The sequence below is a fragment of the Aedes albopictus genome, chromosome 2 (assembly GCF_035046485.1).
Source record: "Aedes albopictus strain Foshan chromosome 2, AalbF5, whole genome shotgun sequence".
Lineage (NCBI taxonomy): Eukaryota > Metazoa > Arthropoda > Insecta > Diptera > Culicidae > Aedes > Aedes albopictus.
Genome location: NC_085137.1, coordinates 166,321,600 through 166,344,795, shown reverse-complemented (window position 1 = coordinate 166,344,795; position 23,196 = coordinate 166,321,600). Strand labels below are relative to the sequence as shown.

The 23,196-nt window shown below is 40.2% G+C and overlaps 2 protein-coding genes across 2 annotated transcripts in view; one reads left to right on the top strand and one right to left on the bottom strand.

Annotated features, from left to right (window-relative positions):
* LOC109406936 (protein borderless) overlaps nucleotides 1-23,196 on the top strand; it is a 68,325-nt gene that overhangs the window by 1,317 nt on the left and 43,812 nt on the right. The window lies entirely within an intron of this gene.
* On the bottom strand, nucleotides 149-6,466 carry LOC134286259 (uncharacterized). The gene has a single exon (XM_062847849.1). The coding sequence runs from the start codon at nucleotides 6,464-6,466 to the stop codon at nucleotides 149-151; it is 6,318 nt and encodes a 2,105-aa protein (XP_062703833.1).

Here is a 23,196-nt window from a genome sequence, read left to right as displayed (position 1 = left end):
TATGTTAAGTAAGATTTAGCTGTCAATGTAGCAAATATACTGGATTCTACAGACTATAAAACGATGGAACAGCTAAATTAAAGATCGAATTCGTGGTACTTTGATTTGCGGCACACTTTGTTTATCCTCAATTTCAATTGTTTTCCTCTCAGTATCGTAGATCTTTGACCTTGGTACGATTGTTCGCACGACCGACATTCCCCTGTTGGATGCCAGGGTGTGATTGCGTTCGAGCAGTACCGCAGGTAGTAGTAGTCGTAGTGGGGCTCTTGGGGCTCGTCGGGTACCCCAACGTGGCGCAGTCAACACTCCCCCCCGGAATACGCCGATGGTCATCCTGAGTCGTGTTCTTACAAACGCCAACGTCTAGCACGGCGAGCTTCAAGGCTGGACGTTCGTAGATTCCAGTAGCTGTCAGCACAGTTGCAGACCTTACTTGACCGTCAACTCCTGGTTTCGTAGCAATTACGCGTCCTTTCGGCCAGCAGTTACGCGGAAAGTTCGGATCAACGATGACGACAATATCTCCAGCTTCGATGGGTTTTACTGGATCAAACCATTTGGTTCGGCGAGTTATGGATGGAAGATAGTCCCGAAGCCATTGTCTCCAAAATCGGTTGGTTAAGGCCTGAGAGAGCTGCCAGCAACGACGAAGTGATTCAGGGCAATCATCGAAGGGTGTCCATGACCTCAGACCGTTAGACGATCCTAACAAAAAGTGATTTGGGGTCAGCACTGGAGAATCGTCGTCTTCCAAGGGAATATTGGTCAATGGTCGAGAATTTATCACGTTTTCTACTTCAATCAGTAGATTCTCAAGGACCTCATAGGATATTGTGCGTCCTGGTAACAGCCTGGAGAGGTTTTGCTTGACGGTTCGGATAAGGCGCTCCCACGCTCCGCCCATATGCGGGGAGGCTGGTGGGTTGAAGCTCCATCTGGTGTGAGGCGTCGTGAACTCGACCATCATCCGTTCATGGTCCAGACTCTCCACGGCGGCTTGCAGTTCTTTGGAAGTGCCTTGGAAGTTAGTGCCTCGATCACTATAAATGACCGCCGGTGTACCCCTCCTACCAATGACGTTGCGTAGAGCGACTATGCAAGAATCGGTACTTAGAGTGTGTGCAATTTGCAAGTGTATGGCGCGGATGGTTAAACATGTGGCTATCATTACCCAGCGTTTCTCGCGTTTTCGGTTAGCAGAAACCGCAATAGGCCCAAAATAATCCACCCCCATATGCGTAAACGGACGAGAATAGGCAGCCAGACGTGATGGCGGCAGGTCACACATCTGAGGAGGTTGCGGTGTTGCCCTTTCGTTCATACATTTCTGGCATTGCTTCCGTATTTTGTAGTATACGGACTTGAGGCGAGGAATCCTGTACCGCTGACGAATTTCATTTAGCACGGTATTATGATTTTGGTGGTGATACCTTTGATGATAGTGAAGCACAATCAGATACGTAACGTGGTGATTACGAGGAAGGATAATAGGATTTACTGCGTCGTAGTCGATCAGTTCACATGCTCCGGTCCGGCCTCGCATTCTCAAAACGTCAGATCCATCGAGAAAGGGACAGAAGTAGGCGATACAGCTGCTTTTTGGAATCGTTTTCATTGTCTCATTTCGGCGATTACTGAAGAGGATTGCAATTTCGTCGCTATACTCGTCTGTTTGAGCGAGCCGATGAAGGAAATTTTCGGCTCTTGCTAACTCTGGCTGCATCAGTGGTCCACTGGTTCGCTGCTTCATTTTTACCATCAGCTTCGAATTGCAGATAAACCGGAAAACGTAAGCCGTACATCGAACCATTGTAGTCCACTTAGAGAAGTTCTGCGGAGTTATAATAGATTTCACCATGGGAACATGCGTTAGCAGGTGTGCTCGTAGCTCCGTATCCGTCGTCCCATAACGTAGCACTACAGGCCATTCTGCTTCAGATGTTCGAAGAAATTCCGGTCCTCGAAACCAACGGCTAGAGCTGCTGAGGCCAGGGCGACGTGCCCATTTGGTACCTTCGTCAGCCACGTTCTGTTTTGTTGGCACCCACCGCCACTCTTTTGCATCAGTTGATTCCAATATTTCACTCACTCTGAATGCTACGAACTGGCTGTATCGTCGATGATCAGAGTTCAACCAGCAGAGGACGTCCTTAGAATCGGTCCAGAAGTACCGACCAGTGATCGTAGTTGATAGTGATTGCGCGACGCTGTTTGCTAGTCGCACTCCGACGATGCTGGCTTGTAACTCAGAACGGGGAATAGAAAGGAACTTCAGTGGGGCCACTCTGGTTTTTGCGCAAACGAAAGCTGTTTCTACCAAGCCAACCCTTTCAAACCTAATGTACACGACGGCAGCAAAACCGTTCTCGCTCGCATCAACAAACGTGTGCAATTGAATTTTGCAAGATCCGTCTAGGTTCGCAGTTATTCTATAACATCTTGGAATTTGAACTCCAGCAACCTCAGGCAAAACTTTTAACCATGTCAGCCATTTCTGGAATTGTGGTTCTTCTATGGGACTGTCCCAGCCAACCGAAGATCTCCAAATCTCCTGCAGCAGTACTTTCAGGTACATGAGAAAGTGTGAAATGAACCCTAGTGGATCGAATATCATCATAAGTGTTCTTAGTACCTCGCGTTTAGTGGGTCGACGGCGTCCGGTCAGTAGGTCCTCGTCGTATCGAGGAGACACCTTAAAGGTGAAGCAGTCGGTTGTCGTATTCCACCAGAGTCCTAAAACCTTTTCTGTGACGCTCTCTTCTCCAAGGTTCTTTTCGGTGGGTGCAGCTTCTTGCAGGGATTCCAAGACGGTCGTCGAGTTGGATAGCCAGTTACGCATTTCAAATCCTCCTGCGGCATGGATATGCTTTACGTCTTGTGCCAGCTGTGTAGCTTCTTCCTCTGTCTCGACGCTGGCAAGCATGTCATCCACATAGTGCTTTTTCACGATGGTGCCAACAGCTGCTGGATACTGATGTTCAAATCGCATTGCGTTGAGATTTTTGACAAACTGAGCGGTCGCAGGCGAACAGCAAGCGCCAAATGTCATCACCGTCATAACGTATACATCCGGAGCGCCGTCTCTTGTATCTTCTTTCCAGTAGAATCGTTGGCTATGCTGGTCTTCTTCTCTCATCAGAACTTGGTGGAACATTTCGCGTAAGTCTCCACATACCGCGAACCGGAATTCTCGAAACTGAATCAATATTGACAGGAGAGAGGTCAACTGATCGGGACCTTTCAGTAACACTGAATTCAAGGAGATTCCATGAACACTAGCTGCTGCATCCCAGACTAGTCTTAGTTTCCCTGGTTTGTTGGGATTATATACGGGAAACACAGGAAGATACCACTCACGTGGATGTCGGATCATCATCTCTTCTTTATTTAACTTTCGAGCGTATCCTTTCCGGACGTACTCGGCCATTTTCGTACGGAGTGCCTCTGATAAAGCTTCGTCGTTCTTCATTCGCCGCTCCAAGCACTCCCATCTCTTGAGAGCCATTTTCTTGTTGTCGGGAAGTCGCACGTTTTCGTACTTCCAGAGAAGACCGGATTCATATTGGCCCTTTTTGAGTAATGTTTTCGCTTCTAGCATTTCAATAGCACGCTGGTCATCGGTAGGCAGGACTAGCTTTTCAGGCTTCACTATACCCATACTGTCGAGAGTGAAATAACTTTTCATCATTGCGTGGAGATTCTCATCGGTGTTCTCGTTGCATTCGCACACCTGTACAGCATGGTAGTTAACGTAGTTTTCGGATCGAAGATTGGATGAACAGTTCCCGTACACAATCCACCCTAGACGCGTTTTGACAGCTATCGGTTCGGATGATTTTCCTTCTCGACTCTTCAGTGCGTGTCCTAGCTGCGCATTGTCTAGGCCGATTAGGATGCGGGGACTTACTTCGGTGTAGGAATCGACGGGAACTCCAACAAGATGGTTGTACCGTTTCTGAACCTCGGAAGCTATCAATGTTTGTGGACGAAGCTTAAGCTTCTCTATAGTTCGAACGTCCGCCAGTTTATACTTTTGGGCCTTATTTCTCGTGGGTGAAATTTCCACTTTCACTCTTTGAGACTCGTTCTCCATTCTTATTGTATCGCCAGTCCATTTCAAACAGAGTGCCTTGGGGGATCCTTGTAATTCGAGCTCTTGGGCTAGAGATTTTTCCATGAGCGTAAGTTCGGATCCATCATCGATGAAAGCGTATGTCTGAACTACCTTTGATGGACCGTAGAGTACCACAGGGACGATCCGGAACAGAACGTCATTCGTCTGGGCTTGATGAACGTTGCAAATGGTGTTGGTAGCCGATTCTACTGTTGGATTGCTTCTGGAGACTTCTGTTTTGTCATTGTGTAGCATAGGGTGGTGCAGAAAAGTGCAACCGTTGACTCCGCATCTATTTTGTTGTCGACACGTGCCGCTGTGCTTTCGAAGGCACTTACGACACAGTTTCGCCTCACGCAGGACTGCCCACTTTGATTCGTAACTCAGTTCAGCAAACCGTTTGCACTTCGTAATCGACGGACACACTCCTTTGCACACAAAACACTCCTTCGGCTGTTCTTGTGACTGGATATGCACGTTGCTTGTATGGGCTTCCGGGGATTCCGATCGATCATTACTGGTTTCACAATGTACGTTGATGAAATTGTCTTTTTTGTTGACTCGACCTCGTGGAACATTGGTAGATGTCTGCATGACTGAGCTGGCGTCCTCTGCCATGAAGTAGAGCCAGGAACTGAAATCCCCGAGATTTGGAGCAGGGTTTCCTCGTGTGTACTTTGCCCAGTCTAGTCTTAGCGTTGCTGGAAGTCGTTCGACCAACTCGAACTTGAGCGAGGCATTGTACATGAAATCCTGTACTCCACAAGCCTCTATTGTCGCCACCAGATTTTCGACGGTGAGTGCGAAATTGACGAGACTTTCTAGACGGTCAATCTCGGGAGGTGGTAGTGAACGAACTTTTCTAATTGCTGCATGAACAATAACTTCTGGCCTGCCGTAGAGCATTTTCAGCGTCGAGAGTACTCCGCTTACGTTTGAGGGATGGAGCAACCTGCATTTCACTGCCTCAAGTGCTTTGCCTTTAAGGCATTTACGAAGCCGTAGCATGTTCTCCTCATTGGAAAAGCCGCACATCTGCGTCGATGAGGTGTACATCGAGAAGAAGAGTGGCCAGTCTTCTGGGTTTCCGTCGAATTCGGGTAGATCTTTAGAAACCGCTTGCCGCGCGGCTAGCTGACTCCGGTTGAGGACGCAGACAGACTCCTCCGCAGAAATTGGTTCGAGTTGCCTTTGACCAAATGTCGAAGATGGCACAGGGTGGCGCAGTCTTTGTGAGGCCGTCGGAGGCATCTGGAAACGTGTAGATGTAGGATTCATGTGAAGAGATGCTGGCTGCCGTTGTGGCGTAGAACGCTGTCCAGGGACGAAAGCCGGCAGTGTGTTACGTCGACCCCCTTGTGAACACGGTGGCTGATTCACTTGCCGGATGCCGACTGATGCTAGTTGTTCGGCGAGTCCGGAGGTAGCTCCTTGTTCCTCCAGCGAATTTTCTTCTACGACTCCAGAATCTTGGGCTGCTCCGCATCGTTCCGTATCACGGATCCACTTAGAAACGTTTGACATCTTCTCGATATCTTCCATCTCCGATTCACTGTCACTCTCCATCTGTTCCAAGATTCTGAACTTCTCATCCAGAAATTTTTGTTCCAGCTTCTTCTGTTCTTCAAGTTTTTGCAGACTCAGTTCCATCCTTCGTTGTACGCTCTTCTTACTACTCTTTTTTCCGCAAGATGTTCTATCGCTGTTCTCTTTTGGGGGTGGATTACTAATATGCATCGCTGTTTGGGTATCGTTAACTGGGGTTTGCTGATGTTGTTCGCTATCTTCCACTGAGCAAAACGGGCAAATCCAACTGATTTCAGATATGCCCTCCGTAACTTCCACGCAGGAGAAGTGAAACCATTTCTCGCAACCATCACACTGCACCATTCTACTGTTATCACTATTTGCACACACTTCGCAACTTTTGTACCGATTTGCACGCGCGCGACGTACCGGGTTTCGCCTGACAAGAATGGCTCTTTCGCGGATGTTTGACAGAGATAATGACTTATTCTTTAGCTCAGCAGTGGAAGTCGCTCGCTTCGGCACTGCACCTTTGGTATTTAGCTTACTGGCAACGTCAACATTTACCTGAGAGGTAGGAGGGGGATTTCCTGCCTTTACCGAATCCGCCGGACAGTTGATCAGTACGTTGACTCCAGGGTCCATCCTTCCCATTGCTTCGCTCGTCGCGACCGCTGCTACATTTGCTGCACTAGCGACAATGGGACTATTGATATAGGCACTCGCTGCGATGTCATCCGATGGTACGATTACTGTTTCCGCTGGAAATTCCGCTGCTACGTACGTTGCACTCGTTGCACCTTCCTGGCGATTGGTGAACATCTCAGTGGATCCGTTCCTCCCTGGTTCGCTTCTTGATCCCTTGCCAGACATCACACAATTCGCCACAAAAGAATTTTGTAAATTGTTGGGCGATGGACGAATCGATAGATTTTGTGAATTTTATTCCGATAATTCAGTCGTGGAAGAAATTACAAAATTCCTGAGATGGACAATTATTAGTTTGCGGTCCTACAGATAAGGTCATTCATACTCACTTTTGGTGATTCGTCACCGCATCAATGAAGAGATGGCAAACTAATTGTAGCCTCCGCACTCTTTTCAATAAGTGTTTTTAACTTATTAGAGAATAGTTTACGTCTAGTTATAGTTCAATTTCATACGTATTTCAATAATTATGTTAAGTAAGATTTAGCTGTCAATGTAGCAAATATACTGGATTCTACAGACTATAAAACGATGGAACAGCTAAATTAAAGATCGAATTCGTGGTACTTTGATTTGCGGCACACTTTGTTTATCCTCAATTTCAATTGTTTTCCTCTCAGTATCGTAGATCTTTGACCTTGGTACGATTGTTCGCACGACCGACATTCCCCTGTTGGATGCCAGGGTGTGATTGCGTTCGAGCAGTACCGCAGGTAGTAGTAGTCGTAGTGGGGCTCTTGGGGCTCGTCGGGTACCCCAACGTGGCGCAGTCAACAGAGGCCGAAAAGTTAAGGAAATGATTTATTTCTACCATAATTGGAGCAAATTGTGAATTTTGAATGATTGCAATAATCTTTTGTGATCGTGATCTGTTGTTCACGTATTTTTTCTTGATGATTTGTATCTTTAAAGGTTGAAAATCAACTATGGCGAATCTGAGGTACTATAGCCATAACTGGTACACTGAGCCTACTTGTAGATAGTGGTGTCACAGAGTAACCAGCTCTTGCTGTAGAACAGTGGTGCTCAGGCTGAAGGATACCGCGGGCCAAATTTGCAATTCGGGATCGACCTGCGGGCCGCATAAAACATCGATGCACAGAAACAACAAAAAGAACAATTCTAAAGCATATTAATTAAAAATCTGAACTGTTCAATTTAGATTCATAAATTTGGTTAAGAAAAACGATTGAGCTTCAAATTGAAATTTAAACAAACAATTTAGAAGTTGCCCCTAGAATTGCCTTGATGCCACTTCAAGAACTTGTCAAGAAGCTTTTACAAAAATTTCTTTTGAATCGCTCCAAAAAGGTTTGCTGGATTTTCTCCTGAAATTTTTTGTGGAGTTGTTCCAGAACGTTTTCAAGAAATTTCTTGAAGTTTGTTTTAGTTTTTCTAGAATTTTCTAGGAATATATTCAAGAGCTCCTCTTAGATTTGCCTCTGGAACTGCCCTGAAGTTACTTCAGAAATTCCTCATTATTCGTTTCCAAGAATTTCTCCTAGAATAATTTCCGGATTTTCCCGAAAATTTTCCAGGAGTTTTTTGAAGATTTTAGTAAACACTTTCCATAAGTCTCTTCTAAAGTTGATGCAATACTTCATCATTAAATTTCTTCAAAATTTAGATTTTTAACAATTGTTTCCGGAAGTTTCTTCAACATTATCTTCTAAAGTTGCTGCATAAAAGCATCAAATTTTTCTCAGGCGTTCTAAGCATCTTTTGTGTCTTGATGCAGTTGGTTCTGGAATCTTGTTTGTAGTTACTCCTGAAAATTCTCTTTTTGTTGCTCGAGGAATTTATTCTAAAGTTGTTAAAGAAATTTATGTTAGAGTGGCACCAAAACATTTTTCTAGGAGATGCTCCTATAATTTCCATGCATTATCATCACAACTTTCTCATTGAGTTTTTCCATATATTTCGTTGAGTTTCTCCATATATTTCGAAATGACCAGCCAAGGGCTGAAAGTCTCTTTAACAAAGACAAATCAATCAATATTTTGCTAAGAGACTTTTATTCCAATAATGTTTTTTGGAGTTTCTCCAAAAATGTATCCAAAAGTTTCTCCAAAAGGGCACAGGAGACGCTTTATGAATCTCGCCTGAGATTTTTTTCTTTAAGTTCGTTCAGGAGTTTCGCTTGGACAATTCAAATTGGATTCGTAAGTGAAAATGAAACAATATTGGCAACCAAGTTGAGATTTGTTGAGAATTTTGTCAAAAACTTCGTGCTTTGTGTTTGTATGTTCTTCGGAAAGGCGAAATGTGAAATATTTGCTCAGCGTTGCATTGACTGCGCTTAAAAACTGCAACTAATTTTTAAATGATTCTAGATTACATTTTTAACAAACTTTCATTTGATTCGTACCACTTATAAATAACTGTAAGCTGGCTTCGTGACTTAGCTGAAATACCGAAATATTTCGGAGTTGCGATTTCGAATCTTACCAGAACGGATTGTTCTTTTTGTGTTCAACACTGTGTTCATTGATCAGCATTTTTTTTTTGTTTAATTTCTTAATGAATTTAACGAGTTATTTCTAATAATCGTTCAAAAACTTCGATTCGTCTTAAAGTGCTCCGCGGGCCGCATCTTAAGGCTTGGAGGGCCGCATGTGGCCCGTGGGCCGCAGGATGAGCACCACTGCTGTAGAAAATAGCTCCCTCCAATAATGTGCATTCAAGGATTACCCCAAAATTTTCCTAGGAAAGAACTCTATGGATCTTTAAAAAAATATCAAAGATACAGTTTTTCACAGTAAATTATTAAGATATTACACTTGCTATTTCTCCGAAATTTTTGAAAAGTTACTTTAGTAAATCATGTAAAAATCGCTTCATTAATTCTTCAATTAGGTAGTTCAGAAATCTTTTAGTGATTCCTTCCGAAATTTATCAAAGGATTCATTTGGAAATCAACGAATATTTTCAGAAATTCCTCCAGTAGAAAACCCTTTCATCAGAAATTCTCAAAGATTCCTTCAAAAAATCTTCCAGAGTAATTAAGAAAAAAATGGGCCAAGAATGTCTTTGGAGATTTCTCTGAGATTTTTCTTTGGTCTGACCAAAGTCTACGCTTCATACAAATTTCAAAATTTTTGTATGGACAAAAGTATACGAGGGGGGAGGGGGGTCTAAGATGGCCAAATTTTGGTCTACGTGGTTTATGAACAACCCCTTATAGAACATCCACTATGGGTTTCTTCAGAAATTGGTCTAGAATTTCCTTCAGAATGACCACAAGAGGATAGTACAGAAACTAAAAAAAGTCAATTACACCGTCTTCAACCTTGCGGCCTCTACAGACTGAACATTACTAACATTTGACAACGAACAACACATAGAACACCCAATGACCCAATGGAGAACTTTCCGTTTGACGAAAAGTTTTCCCCGACTGGGCGGGAATCGAATACACACTCCAAGGCTTGCGTGACACCTAAACGACTGACGTTGCTAACCGCTCGACCACGAAGCCCACAACTTCTCCATGAACTTCTCTGGAAAAGCTTCCATGGGTTTCCTCAGATATTCCCCCACAAATTCTTGAAAAACTCCGTGCGGATATTCTTACAATAAGTCATCCACGGATTCTACCAGAAATGCTTTTAGTGATCAGATTCAGGAAACCAAAGTACAGATTTCCTCCAGAAACTACACCACAGATTTCTTTAGAAAAACTTCCATAAAATCCTTTAACAATTCTTTCAAAGTTTCTTTCAGAAACACTTCGTGGCTTCCTTTAGAAATTTCCCTGGAGATTTCTTCACAATTTTTTTATGCGATTTCATCATTAATTTGTTAAAGGATTCCATTAGGAAATCCTCTATGGATTGCTTCTGAAATTGCTACATGGATTCCTTCACAAATTATTAAGAATTTCTCAAGAAATATGTTAAAAAATTATTTCATATACAGTGTATCAAACCGTTGTCCGTACAGTAATTTTTTTGTCAAAATAATTTTTCATTCATATGTTTATAATTTTTTTATGCGTCGATTAAAAACGCTGAAAATTTGACCAATCATGAATCATATATTAAAGCTCCATTGGTAAAATTTTGAGAGAGATCGAATAAGTTTTCTGAAAATTTTAGAACTTTTAGTGAAACTTATAAGATTTTTGAACACATTTTTAAAACATTATATCTCAATATGTACTTGATGAAACTTTTTCAATTTTTTTTAGCATTACAGCTTACACCTGAGGCTTTCATATGCAGCTTCGTGTAAGGTTTTATATACACTACAAAATATATGAAAAATCTGCAAATGTTCAGAGTGTCATTTGGAAATTTATCATATTTTGATCAATAAAAGTGCCAAGTGTTTTCAACTTTTTTTAACTCTCTTAATGTTATATTTTTATACAGGACCTACTAAACTACATACGAAGAGTAGGTCCTATGGATTTTTCGTTCAGTTAATGCCCTTTCATTGGTGGAAAACGTTTGGCAGATTATATGTGCAAAATATGGTAAACATCATCAACTACATAAGCACATTTTTCAGATTTTTTGTAGTGAATATGAAACCTCAAACATAGCTGCATATGAAAGCCTTAGGTATAAGATGTGACACAAGAAAAATTGAAAAAAATTCATCGAGTACATATTGAGATATAATGTTTTAAAAATGTTTTCAAAAATCTTATAAGTTTTACTAAAAGTTCTATAACTTTCAGAAAACTTATTCGATCTCGCTCAAAATTTTACCAATGGAGCTTTTATATATGATTCATGGTTGATCAAATTTTCAGCGCCTTTGATCAACGCATAAAAAAGTTATAAGCGTTTAAATGAAAAATTATTTTGACAAAAAGTTTGCTGTGCGGACAATTGTTTGATACACTGTAGATTTCCATGGGTTTCATCTGAAACTCCGTCAGTAAATACTTTAGAAATGATTCTGTAGATTCGTTTGGAAAATATTTTTTATCCAGGGATTCCTTCAGAATTAAATACTCTACATGGATTACGCCAGAAATGCTCTCAAATATTCTTTCACATAGGGACTGGTACCATTTGGGCACTTGCTGCTATTACTCAGTCAATTTCAAACTAATTGATTTTGTACATGGCTAGATACTGTGCTTATCTTACCATATTCCAAAAATTAAGTCAATTGACTGAAAAATGACTGAGCTACAGAAGCAAGTGCCCCAAATAGGTGGTCCAGCCCAAATGGTTCCAGACTCTATTTCATTTTCATTTTTTTAGTGGTTTCTTAAAAAAAAATCCAGAGGTTCCTTCAAACATTCGTATATGTAGTCTACCAGAGATTTGTCCAGGAATTTCTACAGGGATTAATCCACAAAATCCAACAGTAGTTCATACAGAGCTTCCTTCAGGACTTCCTGCAGGTATTTTCTCTAAAAAATACTAGGCAAATGAAGCAAATCAAAGATATCTCTGAGATATTTGATCAGAATTTCTAGCAATTTCTACAAGTAATCGTTTCGAAATATCTTAAGAGCTTTTTTCCGACGACTTAAAAAAATCTCATCAAGGCATTTTTCCAAGTATTCCTACCAGAATTTTATTCGGGAATATGTCCACTGATACCTCCAGGAACCTTTAATAAAATCCTAAATTCTTGCATCGATTAATTTCACCATAAGTTTTTATTTTAAATATCCAGCGCTCAGTAATCAAAGCATAATAAACTAGGAATCCCACCAAGGCATTCCTCACAGTTTTTCATGTATTTCCCCACAAAGTTCTTCAAAAGTTTCTGCTGCACCCAAAACAGAGCCATAAGCGCGTTTTAGCTCACAGTGTTCTGTGCACGAAACGCGCACGGGATAAGCGCAAAACACTCATGCTTGATGGCGCACAAACGCTCACGCTCGGTTATCGCATACATGCGCCACAAAAATAGTATCCCGATACAGAACCACTGCTCGACTACCGAACTCGAATGACATGCGATTGATGATGCACGTACACAATATGCTGTGTGGATAAGTGGAAGATTTCATACAGTATCAGCGACGCTTACGTGTGTGTGAGCAAAATCATCGCCTGCTCTTGATTTGCCAGTAGAAACACAGTTAGTTGTTTACCGTTCGCCGGTCGTCGCATTTTGCATTTTCCGGTAAAGTTTTTAGTAAGGAAGTTTTCGGATGTCCGCGACGGGTGAGTTTCTCGTGAACGAATTAGGATGTTCCGCGGTAGGCAAATATCCATGCCGCTCGATCTACCGGTACACAATTTCGCTGATAGCGCCTGTGCCAAAAGCCTGTACGGGATAGCGATTTGTGCATGCACTGGCCGGTGCCACCACCAAGAAGAGTACACCGTCTCCAGTCGTCATCCGGCAGCGAAAAAGCTTTCGCTCCGTACATAATTTGATGGTGATGTTTACTTGAGTACGGGGTTTGTGCTCAGTAAATCAGTGTGTTGTGTTGAGAAGAAATATTACGAGTTTTAGAAGAATTCAGAAGAAGCATTATCATTGGTGTTTAGCGGTTCTTTTTTTTTACTAGCTTACAAAGTGTGACAGTGTTTGCGGAAGAGGAATCTGTGTTCCGTATTTGTTGTTTTGTGCTTCCACGATCGTTTGTGCCTGACTAAGTTAAAAATTGAAATCTAAATGAATGAAAAAGTTTGATCCAATCACATGTTACACCACAGGAATTGAACCTGGAAAATTTACTGGGTTTGTATGGTCACATTCCTCATTGGAGATTGGTGGGTTGGCTGGAGTTTGCCAAATGAGCCCCAAATCGTTCTTACGACTTCTACACCTTTTGTTTAACCTTATACAACATGACATGGATATGCTGCATTGGGAAAGAGTAAGGGTAAGTAAATATCTATCATTTAGGATTCCTTCTTCATAACCTTCTTCTTGTTGGCGTAACGTACTCACTGCGCCAAACGCTGATTCTCAGCAGTGTTCTGTGAGAATTTCTGGTCACAACCAGGAATTTTCTAATTGTTTGTAAAACCCTAGTGCCAAGAGGAATTACCTTTAAAATATTTTTAGAATTTATGGACAGGAATAACGCTTTATTTTTTTTGTAGAATACAAGTGCCAGGTGGTTAAACCCTGATATTTTTAGAAGTTTTGGACTCAATTAACTATTAAGTCTATTTCACTGAAAAATGTTACTCGGGAATACACTTAAATGTTTTTAGAACTTCTGGTCGCAACTAGATATTCTCTGATCATAGGTGGAACTGTAGTGCCAAGATGAATTACCGTAAAACCTTGAAGTAGTTTTAGAATTTCTTATCATAAATTATAATTTTCTGATTTTTAATAGAACTCTATTACCGAGGGGAAATACTTTTTTTTTTGTAGGGTTACTTATCACTGCGACGGGGAAATACTTTGAAATATTTTAAGAATTTCTGGCAACAACTAGGATTGTTTATGATTTTGTGTAAAGTTGTAGTGTCAAGAGCAAGACCCTTTTAAACAGTTTTAGAATTACTGGTCGCGCTTGTGGGATACCAGAGCTGCACCGCACTCGCGCTGTACATGACAAGCGAGGTTTTTTTTTGGGTGTGTTGTACTTTTGACAACGGCGATTCCATCTGTAATTTTTCCAGGAATTCTTCCTGGGATTCCTTCTAGAATTTCTCAAGGGATGATTTTTTTTTCAGAGATTCCTCCAGAAATTGTTATAGGGATTCCTCTGGGAAATTCATCCAGGAATTCCCCCAGAAATTCTTCTAGAGATCCCTCCAGGAGTATTTCTAGAGATTCATTCATTAATCCCTACAGGCCTTCCTCTAGAATATCCTCCAGGGATTCCTTCAGGGATTGTTCAAAGAATTTATGGCAATAATTTTCTCCGGAATTTCTTCTGTGATTCTTTCTGGAACAACTTATTTAAAAAAAATCCTCCAAAGATTCTCCAAGGAACTCTTCTTAGAACTCCTTTAGGAGTTCCACCTTGTATTCTTTAAGGAGCTCATCCAGGAAACAATTCAATACTTCTTCCAGGAATTGTTTAGGGATTCCTTTAAGAATTCCCCTTGAAATTGCTTCCGGGCTTCCTTCAGGAGTTTCTTCAGAAATTCATCTAGGAATTTTTCCAGGAATTCTCCAGGATTGTTGCAGAGATTTCTCCAGGAAATTTTTCAGTGATTCCTCCCGGAATATCACCAGATATTCCCTCAGAAATTGCTTCAGGGACTCCTCAAAAATTCCTTCAGGAATTCCACAAAAGTTCTTCCAAGTGTTTCTCCTGGGTTTGCCTCAGGAACTCTTCCAGAGGTTCCTCCAGAAATTCATGCAGGCATTCCTCCAGGATTTCATCAAGGAATTCCTCTAAGAATTCTTCATGGTTTGCTGCATGGGATTCCTCCAGGAATTCCGTTGAAAAGTCCTCCACGAACTTCTTCGGTGATTTCTCCACAAATTTCTCTGAGGGATTCCTTCAGAAATTCCTTCGAGGATTTCTCCAGGAATTTCTCCAAAAATTCCTCCAGGAATTTCTCAGGGGATGTTTCCAGATATTTTTTCCAGAGTTTCTTTAGAGATTCCCCCAGAAATTCATCCAGTTATTGTTGCAAGAATTTCTCTAGAGATTCTTCCAGGATGTCCTTCAAGCACTCCTCCAGCATTTCCCAAAGAAAAACCTCCGTGCAGTCCTTCAGGCATTTCTCAAGGATTTCATCTAGGAATTACTTCAAGAATTTCGCAGGAATTCAAACAGCAATTTCTCTAAGAATTGATCCAGGAATTGCTCCTGGGCATCCTTCAGAAATTAGGTCAGTAATTTCTTCAGGAATTTTTCCAGAAAATCTTCTGGGGATTTTTTCATAATTTTTTCCAGGAAATTCACCGGGAATACCCTCAGGATTTTTTCAGGGATTCCTCCAGGCATTTCTCCAGGAATTTCTCCTGAGATTCTTACTTCAATTGCTTCCGGGATTCCTCCAGGAAATCCTCCACAAGTTTCTCTGGAGATTTCTCCAGGAATTCCATCATGGATTCCTCCAGCAATTCCGACAGGAATCCATCTAGGAATTCCTCCAGCAATTCCCCCAGAACATCATCCAGGAATTTCTTCATGAATTTCTCCACGAATTACTCCAGAAATTGCTCCTGGACATCTTTCAGAAACTATGTCAGTAATTCCTCTATAGGGATTCCACCAGGCATTGCTCCAGGAATTTCGCCAGGGATTTTCCCACGGATTCCTCCAGGAAATCTTCCAGAAGATCCTCCAAGGATTCTTCCAGGAAATCCTCTAGGGATTTCTTCAGTAATTCTTCAAGGAAATTCTGCAGGAATACCTACAGGAATTTTTCAGGGATTCCTCCAGGTATTCCTCCTGAAATGCCTACAGAGATTTCTCTAGAGATTCCTCCAGAAATTTCTCCACAAATTTCTTCAAGAATTCCTTCTGGGATTCCTTCAAGAATTCTTTCGAAGATTTCTCCAGGAATTCCTCTAGAAATTCCGCTAGGAATTTCTCTATGAAGTTTTTAATAAATAGAAAAATAACAGCTACAGAAATAGATGTTTTCCAGAATTCTTACAAATTCATCCAGTAATCCTATCAAAAATTCCTCTAGAGATTCCTCAGACAATTCCCGCAGAAATACCTCTAGGAATTCTTTGAGGCATTCCTCCAGGATTTTATCCAGGAGTTTTTCAGGAATTTCTTCAGGAATTCCTCCATGAGATACCCCAAGATATTCTTCAGGAATTTCTCCAGGAATTGCTGCTGGAATCCTTCAGAAGTTATGTCAGCAATTTATCCAGAAATTTCTCCAGGAAAACATTTGGGAAACTTTCAGGGATTCCTCCAGGAATTGCTCCAGTGATTCCTACAGAGATTTCACCACGAATTTCTCCAGGGACATTCTTAGAGATTTCAGGGAATCCTACAGAAATTCATGCAAGGGTTCTTCCAGGAAATCCTATTTATAATTTTTTTTTTTCAAAATTTGACTTGTGTTGAGGATCGTTGTCGTAAGATCACAGTTCTTATTACACTTCTTGGAGTGATTCTGATAAGTTTATTATATTTCTTTTTTAAATTTTACTTATGTTAACAAATTGCTGTCGCAATATAACAGATATTTTCTGTTTGATTTGATTAAGATATTTTGTGTTAAGAATTGTTGTAGTGAGATCACAGTTCGTATGGAACTCTATCGAGAAACTCCGATTAATTTATTGATATTATTTTTGGAATTTTCTTTGTGTTAAGAATTGTTGTCGTGAGATCACAGTTCTTATGGAACTCTTTGGAGGATTTCTGATAAATTTATTGAAATTGTTTTTGTGTTAAGAATAGTTGACGTGCAATCAGAGTTCTTATCGAACTCTTTGGAGGAACTGTTTGTGGAAAGAATTGTTTTCGTGAGATCACAGTTTTTATGGAACTCTTTGAAGGAACTCTGATTATTTTATTGAAAATCTTTTTGGAATTTTGTTTGTGTTGAGAATTGTTGTCGTGAGATCACAGTTCCTTTGGAACTCTTTAGAGGAACTCTGATCAATTTATTGAAATTGTAATTGTGTTAAGAATTGTTGTCGTGAGATTACAGTTCTTTTGGAACTCTTTGGAGAAACTCTGATTGATTTATTGAAATTATTTTTGAAATTTTGTATGTGGAAAGAATTATTATAGTGAGATCACAGTTCTCATGGAACTTTTTGGAGGAACTCTAATTTATTTATTGAAAATATTTTTGAAATTTTGTTTGAGTTAAGAATTGTTGTCGTGAGATCACAGTTCTCTGGAACTCTGATTTATTTATTGAAATTGTTTTTGTGTTAAGAATTGTTATCGTGAGATCACAGTTCTTATGGAATTCTTTGGATGAACTCTGATCATTTTATTGAAATTATTTTTGAAATTTTGTTTGTAGAAAGAATTGTTATAGTGAGATCACAGTTCTTATCGAACTCTTTGGAGGAACTCTGATTATTTTTTTGAAATTGTTTTTGGAATTTTGTTTGTTGAAATAATTGTTGTCGTGAGATCACAGTTCTTATGGAATTCTTTGGAGGAACTCTGGATAATTTATTGAAATTATTTTTGGAATTCTTTTTGTGTTAAGAATTGTTATCGTGAGATCACAGTTCGTATGGAACTCTTTTTAGGAATTCTGATTATTGTATTATAATTGTTTTTGGCATTTTGTTTGTGGAAAGAATTGTTGTAGAGAGATCACAGTTCTTATGGAACTCTTTGGAGGATTTCTGATTAATTTATTGAAATTGTTTTTGTGTTAAGAATTGTTGACGTGCGATCACAGTTCTTATCGAACTCTTTGGAGGGACTCTGATTATTTTATTGAAATTGTTTTTGGAATTTTGTTTGTGGAAAGAATTGTTGTCGTGAGATCACAGTTCTTATGGAACTCTTTGGAGGAATTCTGATTATTGTATTAAAATTGTTTTTGGAATTTTGTTTGTGGAAAGAATTGTTGTAGTGAGATCACAGTTCTTATGGAACTCTGATTAATTTATTGGTATTATTTTTGGAATTTTCTTTGTGTTAAAAATTGTTATCGTGAGATCACAGTTCTTATCGAACTCTTTGGAAGATCTCTGATTATTTTATTGAAATTGTTTTTGTAATTTTGTTTGTGGAAAGAATTGATACAGTGAGCTTACAGTTCTTGTGGAATTCTTTGGAGGAACTCTGATTAATTTATTGAAATTACTCTTGAAATTTTGTTTGCGGAAAGAATTGTTATAGTGAGATCACAGTTCTTATGAAACTCTTTGGCGGAACTCTGATTATTATATTGAAATTGTTTTTGGAATATTGTTTGTGGAAAGAATTGTTATCGTGAGATCACACCCAAGTAACACACTTATCACCGAAGAGTCACGGCGGCGTAGGTTTTTGTTGCGCATAAGTCACTGTGACATACTTCTAACAAATAAACACTTACTTGCTAGAAGTAAGTCACAGTAACTTCTGCGCAACAAAAACCTGCGCCGCCGTGACTCTTCGGTGACAAGTGTGTTACTTGGGCAGTTCTTATGAAACTCTTTGGAGGAACTCTGATTATTTTATTGAAATTGTTTTTGGAGTTTTGTTTGTGGAAAGAATTGTTGTCGTAAGATCACAGCTCTTATGGAACTCTTTGGAGGAACTCTGATTAATTTATCAAAATTGAATTTGAAATTTTCTTTGTGTTAAGAATTGTTATCGTGAGATCATAGTTCTTATGGAACTCTTTGGAAGATTTCTGATTAATTTATTGAAATTGTTTTTGTGTTAAGAATTGTTGACGTGCGATCACAGTTCTTATCGAACTCTTTGGAGGAAGTCTGATTAATTTATTGAAATTGTTTTTGGAATTTTCTTTGTGTTAATAATTGTTATCGTGTGATCACAGTTCTTATGGACTTTTTGGATGAACTCTGATTATTTTATGGAAATTGTTTTTGGAGTTTTGTTTGGGGAAAGAATTGTTGTAGTGAGATCACAGTTCTTATTGAACTCTTTAGAAGAACTCTGATTAGTTTATTGAAATTATTTTTGAAATTGTAATTGTGTTAAGAATTGTTGTAGTGAGATCACAGTTCTTATGAAACTCTTTGGAGGAACTCTGATTATTTTATTGAAATTGTTTTTGGAGTTTTGTTTGTAGAAAGAATTGTTGTAGTGAGATAACAGTTCTTATGGAATTCTTTGGAGGAATTCTGATTATTTTATGGAAATTGTTTTTGGAGTTTTGTTTGGGGAAAGAATTGTTGTAGTGAGATCACAGCTCTTATTGAATTCTTTAGAAGAGCTCTGAATAGTTTTTTGAAATTATTTTTGAAATTGTAATTGTGTTAAGAATTGTTGTAGTGAGATCACAGTTCTTATGAAACTCTTTGGAGGAACTCTGATTATTTTATTGAAATTGTTTTTGGAGTTTTGTTTGTAGAAAGAATTGTTGTAGTGAGATCACAGCTCTTATTGAATTCTTTAGAAGAGCTCTGATTAGTTTTTCGAAATTATTTTTGAAATTGTAATTGTGTTAAGAATTGTTGTAGTGAGATCACAGTTTTTATGGCACTCTTTGGAGGAACTCTGATTAATTTATTGAAATTGTTTTTGGAATTTTCTTAGTGTTGATAATTGTTATCGTGAGATCACAGTTCTTATGAAACTCTTTGGAGAAACCCTGATTATTTTATTGAAATTGTTTTTGGAATTTTGTTTGTGGAAAGAGTTGTTATAGTGAGATCACAGTTCTTATGGAACTTTTTGGAGGAACTCTGATCATTTTATTGAAATTCTTTTTGGAATTTTGTTTGTGGGAAGAATTGTTATAGTGAGATCACATTTCTTATGGAACTCGTTGGATGAACTCTGATTATTTTATGGAAATTGTTTTTGGAGTTTGCAGCTCTTATTGAATTATTTAGAAGAACTCTGATTAGTTTTTTGAAATTATTTTTGGAATTTTGTTTGTGGGAAGAATTGTTGTAGTGAGAACACAGTTCTTGTGGAATTCTTTGGAGGAACTCTGATTAATTTATTGAAATTATTTTTGAAATTTTGCTTGTGGAAAGAATTGTTATAGTGGGATCACAGTTCTTATGGAACTCTCTGGATGATCCTCGGAATATATTTTAAGGATTTCTGGTGCCAACTCTTTTTGTGGTAATAGCTGATCCTCGGAATACATTTTAAGGATTTCTGGTTAAAACTAAGAATTCACTGATTTTTTAAAAATCTTTTTGGTTATAGCTCATGTTCGGGAAATATTTTAAGGATTTGTGGTGCCAACTGGTAATTCACAGAATCCTTGCAATTTTAGAATCCTTGCGGCAATGGCTGATTCTGGGAATATATTTTAATGATTTCAAGTGGCAACTGAGAAATCACAGATTATTTTTACAATCCTTGCGGCAACGGCTGATTCTGAAATTGTTTTTGGAGTTTGCAGCTCTTATTGAATTATTTAGAAGAACTCTGATTAGTTTTTTGAAATTATTTTTGGAATTTTGTTTGTGGGAAGAATTGTTGTAGTGAGAACACAGTTCTTGTGGAATTCTTTGGAGGAACTCTGATTAATTTATTGAAATTATTTTTGAAATCCCTAGAGGAATTCCTGAAGGAATCCCTGGAAGAATTTCAGGAGAAACCTCTGGGTAAATTACTGGAGGAACCCCTGGAGAAATTACTGGAGAAACCACTGATAAAATTCCTAGCGGAATCCCAGAGGAAATTCATGGAGGAATTCCTGGAGAAATTACTGCAGGAATCCCTGGACAAATTCCTGGACGAATCCCTGGAGAAATTCCTGGAGGAATTCTTGGAGAAATTCCTGGAGGAATCCCTGTCAAAATTTCTGGAGGAATTCCTGGAGAAATTCCTGGAGGAACCTCTGGAGAAATTCCTGGCGAAATCCCTGAGGAAATTCCTGGAGGAATTCCTGGAGAAATACTGGAGGAATCCCTGGAGAAATTACTAGAGGAACCCCTGGAGAAATACTGGAGGAACTCTGGAGAAATTACTGGAGGAACCACTGGAGAAATTCCTTTTGGAATCCCTGACGTAATCTCTGGAGGAATTCCTGGAGAAAAACTGGAGGAATCTCTGGAGAAATTCATGGAGGAATCCCTAGAGAAATTCCTGGAGGAATCCTTGGAGAAATTACTGGAGGAACCCCTGGAGAAATTACTAGAGGAACCCTTGGAGAAATTCCTGGCGGAATCCCTGAGGAAATTCCTGGAGGAATTCCTGAAGAAATACTGGAGGAATCACTGGAGAAATTCCTGAAGTAATCCCTGGAGAAATTACTGGAGGAACCCCTGGAGAAATTACTAGAGGAACCCTTGGAGAAATTCCTGGCGGAATCCCTAAGGAAATTCCTGGAGGAATTCCTGGAGAAATACTGGAGGAATCCCTGGAGAAATTCCTGGAGGATTCCCAGGAGAAATTCCTGGAGGAATCCCTAGAGAAATACTGAAGGAACCCTTAGAGAAATTACTGAAGGAACCACTGGAGAAATTTCTGGCGGAATCCCTGGAGGAATTCCTGGAGGAATCCCTGGAGAAATTTCTAGAGGAATCCCTGGAGAAATTACAGGAGAAACCCCCGGAGAAATTCCTGGCGGAATCCCTGAGGAAATTCCTGGAGAAATTCCTGGAGAAAGACTGGAGGAATCCCTGGAGAAATTCCTGGAGAAATTCCTGGAGAAGTACTGGAGAAATTCCTGGCTACATCCCTGAAAAAATTCGTGGAGGAATCCCCGGAGAAATACTAGAGGAATCCCTGAAGAAATTCTAGGAGAAATTCCTGGAGAAATACTGGAGGAATCCCTGGAGAAATTCCTGGAGGAATCCCTGGAGAAATTCCTGGAGGAATCCCTGGAGAAACACTGGAGGAACCCTTGGAGAAATTACTGAAGGAACCAATGGATAAATTCCTGGCGGAATCCCTGGAGGAATTCCTGGATGAATTCCTGGAGAAATTCCTGGAGGAATCCCTGGAGAAATTTCAGAAAGAATCCCTGGAGAAATTACTGGAGAAACCCCTGGAGAAATACTGGAGGAATCCCTGCAGAAATTTCTGGAGGAATCCCTGAGAAATTACAGGAGGAACCCCTGGAGAAATTCATGGCGGAATCCCTGAAGAAATTCCTGAAGAAATTCCCGGAGAAATACTGGCGGAATCCCTGGAGAAATTACTGGAGAAATTCCTGGAGGAAACACTGGAGAAATTCCTTTTGGAATCCCTGACGAAATTCCTGGAGGAATTCCTGGAGAAAAACTGGAGGAATCCCTGGAGGAATTCATGGAGGAATCCCTAGAGAAATTCCTGGAGGAATCCCTGGAGAAATTACTGGAGGAACCCCTGGAGAAATTACTAGAGGAACCACTGGAGAAATTCCTGGCGGAATCCCTGAGGAAATTCCTGGAGGAATTCCTGGAGAAATACTGGAGGAATCCCTGGAGAAATTCCTGGAGGAATCCCTGGAGAAATTTCTGGAGGAATCCCTGGAGAAATTATTGGAGGAACCTCTGGAGAAATTCCTGGCGGAATTTCTTAGGAAATTCCTGGAGAAATACTGGAGGAATCCCTGGAGAAATTCCTGGAGGAATCCCTGGAGAAATTCCTGGAGGAATCCCTGTAGAAATTTCTGGAGCAATCCCTGGATAAATTACTGGAGGAATCTCTGGAGAAATTCCTGGCGGAATCCCTGAAGAAATTCTAGGAGGAAAAATTCTGGAGGAATCCCTGGAGGCATTCTTGGAGGAATCCCTGGAGAAATACTGGAGGAATCCCTGGAGAAATTCCTGGAGGAATCCCTGGAGAAATTCCTGGAGGAATCCCTGAAGAAATACTGGAGAAACCACTGGAGGAATTCCTTTAGGAATTCCTGGAGAAATTAATGGAGGAACCCCTGAGGAAATTCCTGGCGGAATCCCTGAGGAAATTCCTGGGGAAATTCCTGGAGAAAGACTGGAGGAATCCCTGGAGAAATTACTGGAGGAACCACTGGAGAAATTCCTGGCGGAATCCCTGTAGAAATTCAAGGAGGAATTCCTGGAGAAATACTGGAGGAATCCCTGGAGAAATTCCAGGAGGAATCCCTGGAGAAATTCCTGGAGGATTCCCTGGAGAAATTCCTGGAGAAATTTCTGGAGAAATACTGAAAGAATCCCTGGAGAAATTCCTGGAGGAATCCCTGGAGAAATTCCTGGAGGAATCCCTGGAGAAATACTGGACGAACCACTGGAGAAATTCCTGGCGGAATCCCTGGAAGAATTTCTGGAGGAATTCCTTGAGAAATACCGGAGGAATCCCTGGACAAATTCCTGGAGGAATCCCTGGAGAAATTACTGGAGGAACCACTGGAGAAATTCCTGGCGGAATCCCTGAAGAAATTCCTGGAGGAATTCCCGGAGAAATA